The sequence below is a fragment of the Batrachochytrium dendrobatidis genome (genome assembly GCF_000203795.2).
Source record: "Batrachochytrium dendrobatidis JAM81 unplaced genomic scaffold BATDEscaffold_1, whole genome shotgun sequence".
NCBI classification, from domain to species: domain Eukaryota; kingdom Fungi; phylum Chytridiomycota; class Chytridiomycetes; order Rhizophydiales; genus Batrachochytrium; species Batrachochytrium dendrobatidis.
This window is the reverse complement of record NW_006281099.1, coordinates 3711897-3730575: the sequence shown is the minus strand read 5'-3', so window position 1 is coordinate 3730575 and position 18679 is coordinate 3711897. Positions and strand designations below refer to the sequence as shown.

Genomic DNA, 18679 nt, shown 5'->3' with positions numbered 1-18679 from the left:
ATTCCAACTGTTTTTGAATTAAAGTCACGTGTAATATCATCTTGTTTTGATTGCCTTGAATCTAATGAAGATATAAACGCAATTCTACACTCGAGATGTCAAAACTGTCCAATTCAGTATAATCCACAATGCAGTCAGATTTTATTACTACATAAAGTCTTCAGCAGATGGTCTATCTGAAAAAGCTTGCTTAGTGTTTTTCAAAACAGTATCGCTACAATGTTGGCTGTTTGGTGGCAAACAATCTTGGCCATCACGCTCATACTCTTGCTCACTGCTCGTATCCTGAACTTTCCTTTTGTTGCTGCTACGATGTGACTTGGTATCCTTGTCTTTTTTGTGCTTTTTCCTTTTCGACTTATCTTTATGCGATGACTTTTTATGAACAGATCGTGTCTTTGAACTGGCAGACATGGACCAATCACCGTCTTGTTCAATGCGAGCCATTTCAGATGTACAGGATTCAGTACTTTTAGGAGGAGGCATTGGACCATACACGTCTTGATTGTCTGAACTCGAGTCAGATTCTTGGTCCAAGCATGCTGCCATACAATTTTGAATTAAATTAGCAGATGTCTCGGTATTAACAGCTGTAGAAAAAGTGGGTGCGATTGCCAAAGAGACTGGCTTAGGCAGAGATTCGTGTACCAATGATGAAGGCTCTAGAGATGACAAGCTTAAATCACATTGAGAATGCTCAACTACAGGAGCGCTGACAGAAGCTTGGAAATTAGTCTGTATAGGTTTTTGAGAATCCATGTCTGCACGCAATAAAGTCCCATTTTTTTGAATGTCGCTGGAATCAACTGATTTCTCATCCAAGTCGTGCATATAAATATCTGTAAAAGGTAATTTTTTTGGGCGACTTTTTGATGTGGCTGCTGGAGTACTTGGCAAAAAATCTGAATTGCTCGCCAAAGTGCGTTGTTTCTTGCTTCGAAAAACTGGCTTAAACAAGTCTATTGGGACAGTGGATTGAATAGGGTTCAAAGATGTAGAACTACGTACAGTACTGGCCAATATAATATCAGTTTTTTTGTCATCCTCGTCAGAATTACTTTCTTCATCAGAATCAGCAAAAATCGCCTTGAATATATCCATCGAAGGCCGCTCAGCTACCTCTAAATCATCTATTTCCAAGTTTGAAGCCTCAGCAGTAGTTGTAAGTTGCGTTGGGCTGTTCTCAACAGCGACAGTGCTGACAGATCCTGTAGAAGAGGTACCAATCATTTTACTCGTATTATGGTCACTGGCCACCTCACGAAGATCACGCATCAGTGAGTCACTCAATACTCTATGTGAGGTATTTTGAACTTTTTCAACATCATGTTTAGAGTTATAAAGCGGCATAGGAACATTAAATCGTTTGCATAACAATCGTTCTGGTCGCCATTCTTGCATTGTTCGTGTTTTGATGCCATAAACAACCTTGGAAATGGGTTGATCTGCCTTTATCTAAAAAACGCATTTGATTGAGCGGTAGAGTTGACTACAAAAATAAACAGAGTAGTTCAAGTCAACTTACATCTTCTTTGCCAGTGTGATGCCCTACACCAGTCTGATCAACAGCGCTTGTGAAACGGGATGCCATCATCGATGATAATGGCCGATATATCATGGCGGCTTTTGAAAACTCTAATAATTCATGTGATAACTCGGATATAGTCTATACCATCCATTAAAATGGTATGAATACAAATGTTAAAATGCGTGTTTGCAGGTTCAATTGAATGCAATTATTTTCAAGATAAAGCAAAATCTACTCTTGTAGTTGACAATATATTCTATGAAAAATACTCACATTAGAAAACAAGGTTGACGCAGACTCCAGCCCTGCCTTGACTTGTAAAAAATGACGATATCGATTTTGCTTGGGAAGATCATTGCCAAAAGGCATGAATCCTTTCAATGCTGCCAACGCAACGTCTTTGGGAATATTCAATAACTCTACCTTTTCAGGCTTGGCAGAGTCGGCTTTTGATTTTGAAGTCTGATCAATTATGCCTTGAAGCCGATCCTGCTCTTTGACCGATATGTATGAGAATACAGATCGTTCAGGGCCTTTCAAATTCTCCTCGCCTAGTATATGGCCTCTTTGATCTGCAGTTAAATTAGCATGCTTTCCGGAACTACCACTGGGCTGTAATAAAGCTAATTGATCGGCAAAAGGGTTTTTTGGAATGTAACCATGCGGTGGTTTAGGTGGCACAAACCTATTGAAACCAAAAAGATTAGCAAATCCGCGCAATAGGCAGTATTGAATTTATTTACAAAAATCAAATACCTACGCTTTATGTGCAACCAAAGGAACCCGGGCAGCATGGAATCCAAGAACATTATAATGCTTGGTATTTAATTCTAATGACGATCTGGATGAAATGTGTTGGCTATGTTTTAATCTAGATTGTCCGTATACAGTCTGCAACTTTATAGGTTTAGTCGACTCAAAAGATCCAGATTGTGTTGGCTCATCATCATCAATGAGTGTCATAGCAAGAGGTTTTGACGGTTCATCATATGCGCTAATGTCATCGTCATCTTCAAAAATTCCCACTCCAAATCCTTTGGCGACTTGTCCATCAATAGATGCTAATAGTAATATAGTTATGCAACAAAAAATTGGTCAATCAGGGCCACGTATCAAATAGACGTACACATGATTAATGATAAAATATACTTGATACCTGAGTCTTTGAGATTCTTTGAATGTAGAAACTCCTGAGCTTGCGCATAGGGATTAAATCCAATTCCAAACACATTTTTTTTGGCTTTTGCATACTTGATTGTAGTATCCTTTGGTGCAAACAAATATTTCTCTGCATAAAGATCTTCACCGTGCTCATCTATTGCATAATATAAATCAAAATATTTAAACAGGATTGCAATTTAAATATAAATTAAATGTATTTCAATGCTTGATGATAACAGAATAAACCTACCTATAATCTTGCGCTTTCGACGAGGTCCAATGCCTTGTCCTTCACGCCATCCCATTTGTCTCATTAGTTTGTCCCCAATCGAAGATTCAGCAGGTAATATTAGATCTTGAATGATACGTTCGACTGTAGGCCCGATTGCACTAGAATTACAATAGAGCGTGTTGATATTAGGCAGCTGTATGATGAATACCTCGATTCACCAACAATTGTATACAAACAAGTGATACAACTAGTGTACTGACCCATAACCATCTTGATCAGCTAATGATTTAGCTACGATATTGCGCCGCCGATCTCGATCTACAGCGCCAGATGCATCGTATGTATCCATCGCAACAACCGATTTTACTCCAAACTCGGCCATGTCTTCTTCGTCCATAAAGCTCTCTGGGGTAATCTGGGCCTTTTCGGCTCGTTTAGATCGAGAAGAGATAAACTGTGATGGCTGCCATCCTAAATCCAGCACGATTATTAGAATTGGTATGAATGCAGATTTATAATAAAGCCAAATGAATCTTGAATGCAAGTGAAATGGCTTGCAAGTACCTTCTTTGGATCCGACAGTGTTGTAATATCCTGCCGAGTGGCCACCAGTGAATGCACCATGAAGTCTTTTTCGACCATGTTCATCTCTAACCTAAAATAACTATTGGTGGTAAATACCTTTATCAAACAGCAGCAAGTATTCATAGCATTCTATTTTTAAAAAACTCGACCATTGAACTGTAAGATTTACAGCCCAATCAACCACACTTGCCTCTTGTAGATGCACTGGCAAGTACTTGTTTCGCTCCTTTGCCTTGACATCATCAGCAGTTTCTGGCTGTTGAGTGCCAAGTCGAATATATGAAGCAGATGCATGATTAGAATGTGCGCTGGCACTACTTGGACGCAAGTCACTTTTGCTATACATGATCCTGTGAGTACGATCCAACGTATCAATCCTGATTTGCTTTCTGAAATGTCAAATTGCAAACTATCAAGTTTTCTCGGTTTTTACCGCCGTATTCACGTAAAATGGAATACTAAAACAGTCGGAATGATTGGTCAGTTTACTGGATTGTGCTTTCAACTCTTTAGTCTAATTGCTTGCCAACTAATCTGCAGTATTGCAATGCATCTTCATACTGTCTATTCTTGACTACGATTTAAAGTGGTTTTGCAAAGCGTGCAATTCTAGGCATCGGGAATGTCTATCGAAACTGTCCGTCTGTAACAAGTACAACAAATATCTAATCATTGTCTATTTCAACAAGGCAATCACTGCAAAATAGTGCTTCATGGTTGAAACAAAAGCAGTTTGTCACAACAATCATATTGCATTACTGATAAAATACCTGGATTAAATCTCATTGAAATAAAAAATTCATTTAATCTAAAATGATTCCATCCAGGATTGAACTGGAGACCTTGTCCGTGTTAAGGACATGTGATAACCAACTACACCATAGAACCATGCGATTAAAAGCCTTGTTATTATATTAATTATTAAATCAATAAGATTTCACTAGTAGTTTTTATCGCCGTATTCACATAAAATGGAACACTAAATAAAAGAGTAATAAACTGCCAGTCTCGTCAAACGATGGCAGTCAGTTTATTCGACAATAGTTTGCCTTTTAAACTTCCCAGCAACGTTGACTGATATTTGCTCATGTCTGTATAAAAACTGGACAAATGTTCAGACAACATTCACACATGTTCCAGTAAACCCTATATCCTTGGCATTTGTTTAATCTCCAAGTCATCCCCTAAATACCGACATACTATTTTAATCCTTGTGTACTGCATTCTGGTTTGGGTCTAAATGCCGACAACTCAAACATTCAATAACCACACTTCAAATCTGGACAATAGCATGGATGTCTTCATGACACTGCAAGCCAAACCCCAACACATCAGTCGTGACGTTGAGTACTCCAACCATGTCACAATAGTGTGGTCGAATGTGAACCAACTACTATGCATTGACTGCACGTTTTGGCTGGCTTGATTTTGCATTTACAAACTCTACTGATCCAGTCACTCATATTTACCAACCAAATCCTGTGTAGTCGATAGTCGGGATTCTGTTGATTAAAGTTGGTTTCAGTGGCGTCTTGTATGACTGATACAATACCAATGCAGTGTTGTCTGCTTGATATAATATGATAGATAACGGTATATTTATTACTAATGTTTCGAGTTGATGTGGCAAATATTGCTTTATGATGGCCGCATTATTATCAGTAATCCTAGTATATGGTTTGTACTGACCATCACTACCAAAAAGCATCAACCACGTACTAGTTGTGACAATGCAGCTCGATGCGGTCCATTATTGCAAATATGTTTAGATTACTAAACACATCTATCGATGTAGTCATCCGAGTAAACCCAGCGTATTATGCCAAAAACAGCGCATCACCAACCAGTTACTCGACATGTTCGAGTAGATATTGGTGTTGTAGTTTGGACCGCATTCAAACTCATGTATTTCGTTTAGACCAAAGTTTAATCACACAAAGACCCAATCTGCCAATGGTTCATGTGCGGTAGATACTGATATAGTTGATTGAGCTGACATTTTATATCTAAGATTGAGTAGTTTGAAATATAACACCAGACGCAAGCTTGGTAATATCACCGAGATGGCATCACAAGTGATCTAGCAGTATTATTCTACACCCCAACACATTATACTCGAATTTACAATACAACTTGTCTAGAATAATACTCCAGTCGTTATTGAACTATGTTGACCAAACTAAGCAAGAGTCCACAGCTACCCTGATTCCAGTATGCTTTTACAACATATTACCACGTTTAAATGGATCAGGGTTATGATTGTAGTCAAGCTTTGTTAGACAAGCAAAATGGAGATTCTACTAATGAACATTTGACATTCTAATACCCTGACTAGTAAAATTAAAAGCAATCTTTAAAACCTGCATTGCTTTGTTTTACAGTCTATACTATGACGATTGAGTTATTCTGTAATTGTGCTTGAATACACCTACCGAACAATGTTCAAAAGCATGTGTGCTTTATATAATTTTGAAACGGTGGCTAAATATGATTTACTCGGTCCCATACTGGTTTAGTCGGGTTACCATTTACTGCTGCTGAGTATCCTTGACCATATGCAAGGCTTTGTAACTATCCAAATACAATTTTTCAGATTGTTTCAGGTCAAATCTGCAATATAAAAAGCCAAGTTTTTATCCAACTCTTGGACTCATCAAACATTGTCTATTCCAATCCAATCCAATCTATATCAACCAACTATGCAATTCACTGTCATCGCATTCATCGCGGCACTCGTCGTATCTGTCACTGCTGCTCCTCTTGGTATACTTAGTCCCCCAAAATTTTGCAATGATAACAGCGAGTGTACCAAAGGATTCAAATGCGTAGTTGAACCAGGCGATGGAATAGGATTTTGCCTCCGTATTTAAAAGTCTTGGCTATATGCGTGTCAGCATCTGATTTGGAGCTTGTTCAAGTCACACCGACTAGTTTAAACTTGTAAATTTTGAAATGAATAAATCTCACTTTACGATGATATTTGGTTGATACTGTATATCGTGATTTTGTATACGTTGATCACAAACTGTTGTTCCGAGTCGAGTATGACCTCGTTGTATAATAACGGTTCAACCTGTCGAGTCTGATTATTAGCGTATAAAGTATGGATATGCTAATATGCAAGTTTAAAAACAATCACATACTGCAATGTCTATCTGTATATGTACTGATGTCCCAGATTACAATCAACACACTCTGTTTGTAAATAGTCAAACCAAGTAATTACTAAAATGATTTCATTTTGAAACAAATACAGGTTTAATAATAGATTTTGATCATACAACTGTTCTATAATTGTTTGTCATTTTTAAGACGCAATAGTCCAAAATAAGCTTTATATTTTGATATTCACAGTTTCCGACTATTTGCAAACAAAACTTATTGCAAGATCAGCAAGTGTCAATACAATACAACCTTGACTAATCATTTGTATTCATGAGTGACAGACTGGTAAAAAACCAACCAGTTATTGATTGTAATCTGGGACATCAGTACAGATAGACATTGCAGTATGTGATTGTTTTTAAACTTGCATATATTAGCATATTAGTATATCCATACTTTATACGCTAATAATCAGACTCGACAGGTTGAACCGTTGTTATACAACGAGGTCATACTCGACTCGGAACAACAGTTTGTGATCAACGTATACAAAATCACGATATACAGTATCAACCAAACATCATCGTAACGTGGGTTTATTCATTTCAAAATTCACAAGTTTAAACTAGTCGGTGTGACTTGAACAAGCTCCAAATCAGATGCTGACACGCATATAGCCAAGACTTTTAAATACGGAGGCAAAATCCTATTCCATCGCCTGGGCCAATTGAGCATTTGAATCCTGGAGCACACTCGCTGCTATCATTGCAAAAGTCTGGGGGACCAAATGGACCAAGAGGAGCAGCAGTGACAGATACGATGAGTGCTGCGATGAATGCGATGACAGTGAATTGCATAGTTGGTTGATATAGATTGGATTGGATTGAACTAGGTTGGATTGGATTGAACTAGGTTGGATTGGAATAGACAATGTTTGATGAGTCCAAGAGTTGGATAAAACCTGGCTTTTTATATTGCAGATTTGACCTGGAACAATCTGAAAAATTGTATTTGGATAGCCATAAAGCCTTGCATATGGTCAAGGATACTCAGCAGCAGTAAATGGTAACCCGACTAAACCAGTATGGGACCGAGTAAATCATATTTAGCCACTATTTCAAGATTACATAAAATAGACATGCTTCTGAACATTGCTCAGCAGGTGTATTCAAGCACAATTACAGAATAACTCAATCGTCATAGTATAGACTGTAAAACAAAGCAATGCAAGTTTTAAAGATTGCTTTTAATTTTACTAGTTAGGGTATTAGAATGCCAAATGTTCATTAGTAGAATCTCCATTTTGCTTGTCTAACAAAGCTTGACTACAATCATAACCCTGATCCATTTAAACGTGGTAATATGTTGTAAAAGCATACTGGAATCAGGGTAGTTATGAACTCTTGCTTAGTTTGGTCAACATAGTTCAATAACGACTGGAGTATTATTCTAGACAAGTTGTATTGTAAATTCGAATGTCAGCAATGCAAGTATAATATGTAACAATAGCCAACTCTTATAGAAGAACTATAGTAATCAGGAAACTCAATAATGATGCTTGAGTGGAAGTCCGCACATCTTCCTTTGCTGACCCTTCACTACTCCAAGTCCCATTACAAAGATTGCACATTATCAATGTCTAACAGCTTTAACAATACTCACATTGGAATGCTGGCTATATACACTTAGATATACTTGTTTTGCGCTGTTGATGTGTTTAGTAGAAAGGCTTTCGTGTCTGTTGAAGTGAAAGTCCGATACAACAGATGCCATGGCTAACATATTGGATAGAAATCAACCAATGCTAATTCAAAGCGACAACAGAACAGAGTTCTTGAACATGACATTTCAAAAGTGATTAAAATCAGTGAATGTCAGACACATTACTGTTGACGTCAGTGACCATAAAAGGCTAGGCATTGTACAGAGATTCAACAGGACTATTGAGCAGTTGATCAATTGATCAGCATATATCAGGAAAGCAGAAACACACATATATACATTGTCGCTTTGAATGATTTGGTCTATAATTACAATCACGCTGTCAATAGAGTTACAAATGACACCTGAAAACATACCTCTGTAAAATCCAAGCTCTGTATACTGTAGAGCATCTGGATTCAGTGATTATTTTGGAATTGGTGACAAGGTCAGAATCTTGAAAGTGAAGGCTTTTCAAAAGGGATATGTGCCAACATTTATCAAATCTGACTATCAAATATATGCGGGAGATGGATACTCCTATCTACTACAAAACAATAAGGCAGTTCAGCTCGAGCAACGGTACAACATTTATGAATTACAAAATATTACTTGATTTTCCAGGTGCATTTGATACACCAGTATGAGAACGGCCATTGATCCAAACGGAGCGTCGTAACAAGCGTGAAATTGCCGAGTTAGTGGAATATACTCTTGAACCGCTACATGAAAAGACTAATGTATTTACATGAAATTATTGTGTTGGGTAATATTATACAATGAATTTCGAAATCAATACCCACAATGAATATCTTGAACGCATACGGAATTGGAATCATTGCAACCCAAATGAAAATGAGCAATTGTGACAATGACATCGAGACTGTTATCAAAGAAACAAGGATAAAGACCAGAAAACATACAGATAGTACTATTCATTGAATTCCGATCTTGAGAAGGAGAAGGAGAGTAAAAAAGGGTAAAGAAAGCAAAAACACAATTCCAGAACAATAAATAGAAACAATCACAAGTGCTTTATTCAAGCAGATATAAAGATACATTGATTAAACATGGAAAAGAGACTTGTCCATTCAGAGTAGATTAACAAGTGATTTCCACAACGGTGGACATGATTGACATGATACCGAGTTGTCCCACCACAGTGTAAAAATACTGCACTATCAGTTCCACGATCATTGGTAGCAACATCATCATTACTAGAATCTGAATGTGTCATCAATTGATGAGACATTGTTGGTTGACAAACTGTCTCACTGCAATGGAAAGAGACATTTGAGTTGCTTTCATTATTGCTTGAATTCAAGTGTCAACATCAACTGTTGGTATTCACACTCACTACAATGACAACTATTGCTGTAACAGAAACCAGTCTCTTGTAATGAATACACAATTTTATTGAACATTTTCAATAATCAAGGTAGCACTTGAGTCCATCCATTTTTCGATGCTCTTACTCCGGTAATCTACAGGAGTACAGCCATCGTCATCATCATGTGGACAATATTCATCATCAGATTCTGCACCACCAGCAATACGCCAAATAAGACATGCTGTCTTGTGGAACTCTAGTGCATCTCTGTTTGGCTGCAGAGTTGGATCGTCAAGAACAAAGTATAATGCCATCTCGCCATTAGATTCGACTGCTTGTCGATTATCAATCCGAGCCCAGTCTTCTTCGTTAGCAATGCGCAATGCTCGTAAATTTCGAACAGCTCATTCCCAATTCATGTGCTTCTCGCTTGTTGGATCATTCGTCTCATTGATCACTTTGATCACCAGTTTGTCATCCACCACATCCACATATTGCCTTAGTTTACCAAATCGGCTATGGCAGTTGATACACAACAACAGTCCGTTCTGTATTTGATGTTTCTGCGCTAGACCAGCTCGTAACAGGATTGGGGATTCGTTGTACGCTACTCCAATGTGTGCTCCTTGCAAGGACAGCTTATCCCAGCAAAACAAGCAGGCGCCGTCTCTTTTCTCGACGGCATTCTTCAAGTCCCTGTGAGACAGCTCACTCTCTTTTGGGACATTGCTTATATTTCCAGCAGAGTTGGTTCTTGATGGTGCCCTTGAAGAGGCTGGAGTGTGGCAGCTGGATGAATCGTTGTAGTCTTTGTGGAATGGTAGTATGTAGTACTCAAACATCTCGTCAATGAATGTACGAGGATGCTCTGAGTCTGCCAACTGGACCTTGGTTGAGAACTGCTGCTGCTCTGCAAATTGGTTGGCAGCCAGCAGGTCGTGCAACTGAGTGGTGTGTGAGGTTTCTCCCTCTTGGATGATGCCCAAGAAGAAACCTCGTTTGTTGTCATCCTGCCATTCAGACTTGGCTCTCTGTGTTGGTATGGCTTGAGTGCTGATTTGGTAGTATTCATTCAACAGTTGTGTTGCTGCTGCTTTTGTTGTTTCAATATTCATTTGATGTTGTTTTTTGGAGGGAAAGAAAATGAAACTCGAGCCAACAAAATAATTGCAGCCATCAATCAAATTGGACAATATCCATCAATAATCTTTTAAACTCGTACAGTTTGTACAGTGTTGTCATGAAAGTCATGGTTTGACACATTTTCATCAAGTATATCTAAGTGTATATAGCCAGCATTCCAATGTGAGTATTGTTAAAGCTGTTAGACATTGATAATGTGCAATCTTTGTAATGGGACTTGGAGTAGTGAAGGGTCAGCAAAGGAAGATGTGCGGACTTCCACTCAAGCATCATTATTGAGTTTCCTGATTACTATAGTTCTTCTATAAGAGTTGGCTATTGTTACATATTATACTTGCATTGCTGACATTCGAATTTACAATACAACTTGTCTAGAATAATACTCCAGTCGTTATTGAACTATGTTGACCAAACTAAGCAAGAGTTCATAACTACCCTGATTCCAGTATGCTTTTACAACATATTACCACGTTTAAATGGATCAGGGTTATGATTGTAGTCAAGCTTTGTTAGACAAGCAAAATGGAGATTCTACTAATGAACATTTGGCATTCTAATACCCTAACTAGTAAAATTAAAAGCAATCTTTAAAACTTGCATTGCTTTGTTTTACAGTCTATACTATGACGATTGAGTTATTCTGTAATTGTGCTTGAATACACCTGCTGAGCAATGTTCAGAAGCATGTCTATTTTATGTAATCTTGAAATAGTGGCTAAATATGATTTACTCGGTCCCATACTGGTTTAGTCCGGCTCAATTTACTGCTGCTGAGTATCCTTGACCATATGCAAGGCTTTATGGCTATACCAAATACGGTTTTTCAGATTGTTCCAGGTCAAATCTGCAATATAAAAAGCCAGGTTTTATCCAACTCTTGGACTCATCAAACATTGTCTATTCCAATCCAACCTAGTTCAATCCAATCCAATCTATATCAACCAACTATGCAATTCACTGTCATCGCATTCATCGCAGCACTCGTGGTATCTGTCACTGCCACTCCTCTTGGTCCATTTGGTCGCCCGAAAATTTGCAGAAAGGACAGAGTCTGTCCCCCAGGCATGAAATGTAAAATGATAGATAACAGCCTTGGAACATGCGAGTATGCCTAAAAGTCTTGACTATATGCGTGTCAGCATCTGATCTGGAGCTTGTTCAAGTCACACCGACTAGTTTAAACTTGTGAATTTTGAAATGAATAAACCCACGTTACGATGATGTTTGGTTGATACTGTATATCGTGATTTTGTATACGTTGATCACAAACTGTTGTTCCGAGTCGAGTATGACCTCGTTGTATAACAACGGTTCAACCTGTCGAGTCTGATTATTAGCGTATAAAGTATGGATATGCTAATATGCTAATATATGCAAGTTTAAAAACAATCACATACTGCAATGTCTATCTGTATATGTACTGATGTCCCAGATTACAATCAATAACTGGTTGGTTTTTTACCAGTCTGTCACTCATGAATACAAATGATTAGTCAAGGTTGTATTGTATTGACACTTGCTGATCTTGCAATAAGTTTTGTTTGCAAATAGTCGGAAACTGTGAATATCAAAATATAAAGCTTATTTTGGACTATTGCGTCTTAAAAATGACAAACAATTATAGAACAGTTGTATGATCAAAATCTATTATTAAAGCTGTATTTGTTTCAAAATGAAATCATTTTAGTAATTACTTGGTTTGACTATTTACAAACAGAGTGTGTTGATTGTAATCTGGGACATCAGTACATATACAGATAGACATTGCAGTATGTGATTGTTTTTAAACTTGCATATATTAGCATATTAGCATATCCATACTTTATACGCTAATAATCAGACTCGACAGGTTGAACCGTTGTTATACAACGAGGTCATACTCGACTCGGAACAACAGTTTGTGATCAACGTATACAAAATCACGATATACAGTATCAACCAAATATCATCGTAAAGTGAGATTTATTCATTTCAAAATTTACAAGTTTAAACTAGTCGGTGTGACTTGAACAAGCTCCAAATCAGATGCTGACACGCATATAGCCAAGACTTTTAGGCATTAGTGGCAAGGAGGCAAAATCCTATTCCATCGCCTGGTTCAACTACGCACTTTAATCCTGAACCACACTCTGAATCTGTATTGCAAAGTCTTGGGAGACCAAATGGACTAGGAGCAGCAGTGACAGATACGACGAGTGCCGCGATGAATGCGATGACAGTGAATTGCATAGTTGGTTGATATAGATTGGATTGGATTGGAATAGAATAGAATAGAATAGACAATGTTTGATGAGTCCAAGAGTTGGATAAAAACTTGGCTTTTTATATTGCAGATTTGACCTGAAACAATCTGAAAAATTGTATTTGGATAGTTACAAAGCCTTGCATATGGTCAAGGATACTCAGCAGCAGTAAATGGTAACCCGACTAAACCAGTATGGGACCGAGTAAATCATATTTAGCCACCGTTTCAAAATTATATAAAGCACACATGCTTTTAAACATTGTTCGGTAGGTGTATTCAAGCACAATTACAGAATAACTCAATCGTCATAGTATAGACTGTAAAACAAAGCAATGCAGGTTTTAAAGATTGCTTTTAATTTTACTAGTCAGGGTATTAGAATGTCAAATGTTCATTAGTAGAATCTCCATTTTGCTTGTCTAACAAAGCTTGACTACAATCATAACCCTGATCCATTTAAACGTGGTAATATGTTGTAAAAGCATACTGGAATCAGGGTAGTTATGAACTCTTGCTTAGTTGGTCAACATAGTTCAATAGTGACTGGAGTATTATTCTAGACAAGTTGTATTGTAAATTCGAGTATAATGTGTTGGGGTGTAGAATAATACTGATAGATCACTTGTGATGCCATCTCGGTGATATTACCAAGCTTGTGGCTGGTATTATATTTCAAACTACTCAATCTTAGATGTAAAATGTCAGCTCAATCAACTATATCAGTATCTACCGCACATGAACCATTGGCAGATTGGGTCTTTGTGTGATTAAACTTTGGTCTAAACGAAATACATGAGTTTGAATGCGGTCCAAACTACAACACCAATATCTACTCGAACATGTCGAGTAACTGGTTGGTGATGCGCTGTTTTTGGCATAATACGCTGGGTTTACTCGGATGACTACATCAATAGATGTGTTTAGTAATCTAAACATATTTGCAATAATGGACCGCATCGAGCTGCATTGTCACAACTAGTACGTGGTTGATGCTTTTTGGTAGTGATGGTCAATACAAACCATATACTAGGATTACTGATAATAATGCGGCCATCATAAAGCAATATTTGCCACATCAACTCGAAACATTAGTAATAAATATACCGTTATTTATCATATTATATCAAGCAGACAACACTGCATTGGTATTGTATCAGTCATACAAGACGCCACTGAAACCAACTTTAATCAACAGAATCCCGACTATCGACTACACAGGATTTGGTTGGTAAATATGAGTGACTGGATCAGTAGAGTTTGTAAATGCAAAATCAAGCCAGCCAAAACGTGCAGTCAATGCATAGTAGTTGGTTCACATTCGACCACACTATTGTGACATGGTTGGAGTACTCAACGTCACGACTGATGTGTTGGGGTTTGGCTTGCAGTGTCATGAAGACATCCATGCTATTGTCCAGATTTGAAGTGTGGTTATTGAATGTTTGAGTTGTCGGCATTTAGACCCAAACCAGAATGCAGTACACAAGGATTAAAATAGTATGTCGGTATTTAGGGGATGACTTGGAGATTAAACAAATGCCAAGGATATAGGGTTTACTGGAACATGTGTGAATGTTGTCTGAACATTTGTCCAGTTTTTATACAGACATGAGCAAATATCAGTCAACGTTGCTGGGAAGTTTAAAAGGCAAACTATTGTCGAATAAACTGACTGCCATCGTTTGACGAGACTGGCAGTTTATTACTCTTTTATTTAGTGTTCCATTTTATGTGAATACGGCGATAAAAACCGAGTTGCATACTTTTCAAATGATCCATCTGATACACACTCGCGCATTTCTCCAACAAACGATTCAAATTGCCACATATTATGGTGCATAAGCAACACATAGGCTAGCATGTCATTCACCACAAGAAGATGACGAATATATGCTTTAGAGTAAGGTTGTTTGCAAGTCCAACATCCACATAAAGCATCAATAGGGTCCATGTCCGTCTGTAAGTGCGAAAGTGGTCGAGCAATCGACTCAAGTTCCTCGGTGTCTTTTTCAATAACAGCAATGGCTGGAACATCCGTTTCATGAACATAATCAACACTTTCCGAAGCTACTAAAGCATCTACAACTGCTGCTACTGCTGGTTGGAATTGCATACGCGATCGTTTAGTTTGAGATTTCAAAGCAGTTTGTGGTGATAAATCCATCAGAACTTCATTGAGATGAGATTGTCCAATATCCAAGTCATTTTGTTTTGAAGGCATGTTATCTGTAGCATCAGATATGTGAGTTGATGGCATGCAAGGTGTCTTGGATAAACTGTGTTCTACCACTATATCCAATGATTGGTCTTTTGAAACAGGATTTACTTGTGATCTAAAGGAAGCAACCAAAGCTATGCCCTTTTGCGTCAGAGTATATATCCAAGAATTATCAATCATGTCGACACCTGACGCAACACAAGAAACCAAATCCTGTATACTAGATACTCCTAGTGCAATCACTGGAACATGAAAAGGTATGGAGCCAAGAGATGCGTCAAGAAAAGCCGTGATTACACATCCAGATGCTTTGCGTACTTCTTGAGAAGGTAAAGTGACTGCAACACCACTTATAGTGACATCAGGGTTAATAAAATACTGTGCAACCTGAGTAGAATAAAACAATCGCTCTTCTAGATCTATTCCACCACATAGATGGGCAAACATGGCTACTCTATCTTGACATGGAGGAGGTGATGATTCGGCTACTGTAGTTTTGTGTGTAGTGGAGATAGTAGTAACTGAATCAAAGTATGAACCACTGTTTGGATCAGGTGTTGCAAGAATCTGAGCAACAGACTTTAAAAAGGTCAGATTGCGATCAGATTGTTTTCGCAATAGCTTTTTTCTCCGGATTTCTTGGTGAGCTGCGTCGTCATCTTGACCAGCACTTGAATTTGTGCCAATGATCGTGTCTGCATTTGCTTGCACACGCTGCCGTTTGGTATTTATAGCAGCAGATACATTCGCTTTATCACCAGAATTGGCAGAATACAGGACCAAACCAGGATCAGCAATGCAAATGGCAATATCAGGCTGAATCGAATTAACAAGTTCCATAAATGTTTTTGGTGTTATCCCCAACTCAATATTTCCATTTGCAAGCATAGAAATACTTGTTTTAGTAGAGGTGATCCATCGACCATGTGCCAGAGTAGTTAGTCGAACCATATCATGTGGAGTTGCAACCAAAATATGCGATGGAATATTTAGGCCAAGACGAGATAAAGACGAGTCGCTAGCTAGAGGTTTCTTTGGTAAATCTGCATCAAAGGCATGACTGGATTGAGATCTGCTGCACTGGGTCTCAGTAGTTTCTGCGGAATCAGCAAAATGTTCCAGTGCAATGTTGAGCGCAATTGGAGTTGAAGAAGTAACAGGCAATGTAGTGGATGGGTCAACAATGTGAGGTATTGCGCCTTGACGAGTATAGTTAAGAGTGCATGGAGTATTCACGAGAACTCCCCGTTTAAAGATACGCAAGCTACCACATCGGGCCTTGGTCGCCGTAGTGGATTCAATGGCAGTCCAATGCATTAATCAAGTGCTGAATGTTTGGCATCGAAAATAATAGATTCAGTCACGTGAGTTATATCTGATTTTGATTGTGGATTTCGGCTTTCAACTAAACCAATTAGTAAAGTAATCCAATGGCAGATCACTCGCCAGCTACTGCCAAATACACTACTAGCCATGGGCTTAGTAACCAGCAAATAAAAAGGTATTCTAGACAGTTGCTCCTTCGTGATATTGGCGTCCAAGGTCAGGTTTCGCTCAATTCTGAATTATCTGCTTGAGCTCATTCAGCAAGTCGCATCCATTCATCAGCTAATACTTTCAAAATATAATAGGACAGGAGAAACTATGCAATTCTAGTGTTCTTATCATTGGCGCAGGTGGGATCGGATCCCCTGCAATCCTGTATCTTGCTGCAGCCGGAGTGGGTGAGCAATCGCATGACCATTCATTCAGCTTGTCTTGGTATTTTCTTACAATGCAGTTATCAATTGCTTTTTATAGGAAATTTGGGCATTGTCGATTATGATTTTGTAGAAGAAAGCAATTTACAGCGACAGATTATCCACTCTGAGGCTTCAATCAATACATCAAAAACCGATTCTGCAGCTACTGCAGTCCGCAGGTATTGGGGATGCGCTATGGGATAAATCATTCCGTTTGAATTTGATTTTCGAGATAAACTAATCGTCTTAAATTGCCAAAATAGCATATCTTCACTTGTTCAATGCACTACATACAACACATTGATTGATCAATCCAACGTTCTTGAAATAGTCTCAGGGTTGGTTGTTTTTACTGTTGCATTTCAAGAATCTATATTTTCACTCATGTTTGGCTCTAATCTATGTTTTGTTGATTGGATCGCTATAGATACGACGTTGTGGTGGATGGGTCTGATAATGTCGCTACTCGATATCTTCTCAACGATGCATGTGTGTTGCTAGGAAAGCCTTTGGTGTCCGGAAGTGCATTGCGAATGGATGGACAGGTATTAAAGTACCAACGTATTGCTATTTGAATTAATTGGTGATTTTTGACAATGGTTTTGTTTTAGCTTACAGTGTATAATCATCAAGGCGGACCTTGTTACCGATGTATTTTTCCTGTTCCACCACCACCAGAAACGGTCTCAAACTGCAACGATGGTGGAGTTTTGGGTGTCGGTAAGTCTAAATATTAGTATCGTAAATTTCTTATATTACCCAATTCGTATATAGTGGCAAGCATCCTGATTGTGATAAAAATTAGTTCCTGGAATTATTGGATGCATGCAAGCGTTGGAAGTCATCAAATTGATTTCAGGAATTCAAACGAGTTATTCGCAAAAAATGCTGCTGTTGGATGCGGTCTCTGGATCATTTCGTACCGTAAAACTTAGGGGGAAAAGTTCTACATGTGCCGTTTGTGGACCAAATCCAACCATTACTAAACCAATCGATTATGTACAGTTTTGTGGAGCTTCTCCGCACGATAAAGTATATCTATTTTGGCTTATTACTGGTAAAACTATGCAAATGTTTAAATGCTGACATTTTTGTAATGAAAAGGCCTTGAATCTTGATGTTGCCTGTCCAAAGGACCGTATTTCTGTCAAGGACTATCAGAATGTAATGATGGCGGGTAAGCCGCATATACTTTTGGATGTGCGCGAAAAGGTGCAGTTTGACATTTGCTCGCTCCCACAAAGTCATAGTAAGTCTTGATCTATGCATTTATCAGCAACGTGCTGCATTGAAGGTAGGATTGAAATATTCAGTGCTAACACGGACTTGATTTTGATTGTATTAAATATAAACAGATGTTTCATTTGGCCAGCTTGAGCGACAACTGGACTCGATTATAAAGTTGCGGCATGATGTAGTAATGGAGACCAAGACTGAAGATGTTCCTATTTATGTTGTGTGCAGATTGGGCAATGATTCGCAACTGGCAGTACAGAAACTAAAGGAGAATGGTGTGACAAATGTCTTTGATATTGTGGGCGGACTGGCAAGCTGGACTAAAGAAATCGATCCAATATTTCCCGAGTATTAAAACTGCTTGCCATTCTTAATATATCAAGTTTAAAGTCTGTGAAAATATATATGCTCAAGGGTTTGATTTTTATATATTGTATTTATTACTCGTGCGAC

The 18679-nt window shown here is 38.2% G+C and overlaps 4 protein-coding genes across 4 annotated transcripts; 1 reads left to right on the top strand and 3 right to left on the bottom strand.

Annotated features, from left to right (window-relative positions):
* Positions 1 to 112: 112 nt before the first annotated feature.
* Positions 113 to 3886, bottom strand: BATDEDRAFT_85096 (uncharacterized protein). Its single transcript, XM_006676077.1, has 9 exons — positions 3697 to 3886; positions 3486 to 3576; positions 3182 to 3392; positions 2940 to 3079; positions 2685 to 2843; positions 2289 to 2589; positions 1802 to 2213; positions 1526 to 1666; positions 113 to 1455 (listed from the first exon to the last, which is right to left on the bottom strand). Exons 1-9 carry the CDS (start codon positions 3850 to 3852, stop codon positions 148 to 150), a joined length of 2919 nt encoding a protein of 972 aa, XP_006676140.1. The 5' UTR covers positions 3853 to 3886; the 3' UTR covers positions 113 to 147.
* A 5839-nt stretch (positions 3887 to 9725) lies between these two features.
* Positions 9726 to 10757, bottom strand: BATDEDRAFT_22381 (uncharacterized protein; the record flags this gene model as incomplete). Its single annotated transcript, XM_006675489.1, has 2 exons — positions 9726 to 10027; positions 10151 to 10757. The coding sequence occupies 2 exons, from the start codon at positions 10755 to 10757 to the stop codon at positions 9726 to 9728; spliced, it is 909 nt and encodes a 302-aa protein (XP_006675552.1).
* A 3987-nt stretch (positions 10758 to 14744) lies between these two features.
* Positions 14745 to 16565, bottom strand: BATDEDRAFT_22380 (uncharacterized protein; the record flags this gene model as incomplete). The annotated part of the gene is made up of 1 exon (XM_006675488.1): positions 14745 to 16565. One exon carries the CDS (start codon positions 16563 to 16565, stop codon positions 14745 to 14747), a length of 1821 nt encoding a protein of 606 aa, XP_006675551.1.
* A 113-nt stretch (positions 16566 to 16678) lies between these two features.
* On the top strand, positions 16679 to 18581 carry BATDEDRAFT_8411 (uncharacterized protein; the record flags this gene model as incomplete). Its single annotated transcript, XM_006674937.1, has 9 exons — positions 16679 to 16795; positions 16885 to 16972; positions 17049 to 17169; positions 17254 to 17328; positions 17418 to 17535; positions 17602 to 17710; positions 17796 to 18022; positions 18095 to 18239; positions 18346 to 18581. The coding sequence occupies 9 exons, from the start codon at positions 16679 to 16681 to the stop codon at positions 18579 to 18581; spliced, it is 1236 nt and encodes a 411-aa protein (XP_006675000.1).
* Positions 18582 to 18679: the final 98 nt, after the last annotated feature.

What these genes read in the sequence shown, in the direction of transcription:
- BATDEDRAFT_85096 (XM_006676077.1), bottom strand. Translation starts at nt 3,852, where the DNA reads ATGTATAGCAAAAGTGACTTGCGTCCAAGTAGTGCCAGCGCACATTCT. An exon ending in CACTGTCGGATCCAAAGAAG is followed by an intron (nt 3,393 to 3,485) that starts GTACTTGCAAGC and finishes TGCTGGATTTAG; the next exon opens with GATGGCAGCCATCACAGTTT. An exon ending in ATCACACTGGCAAAGAAGAT is followed by an intron (nt 1,456 to 1,525) that starts GTAAGTTGACTT and finishes TGCGTTTTTTAG; the next exon opens with ATAAAGGCAGATCAACCCAT.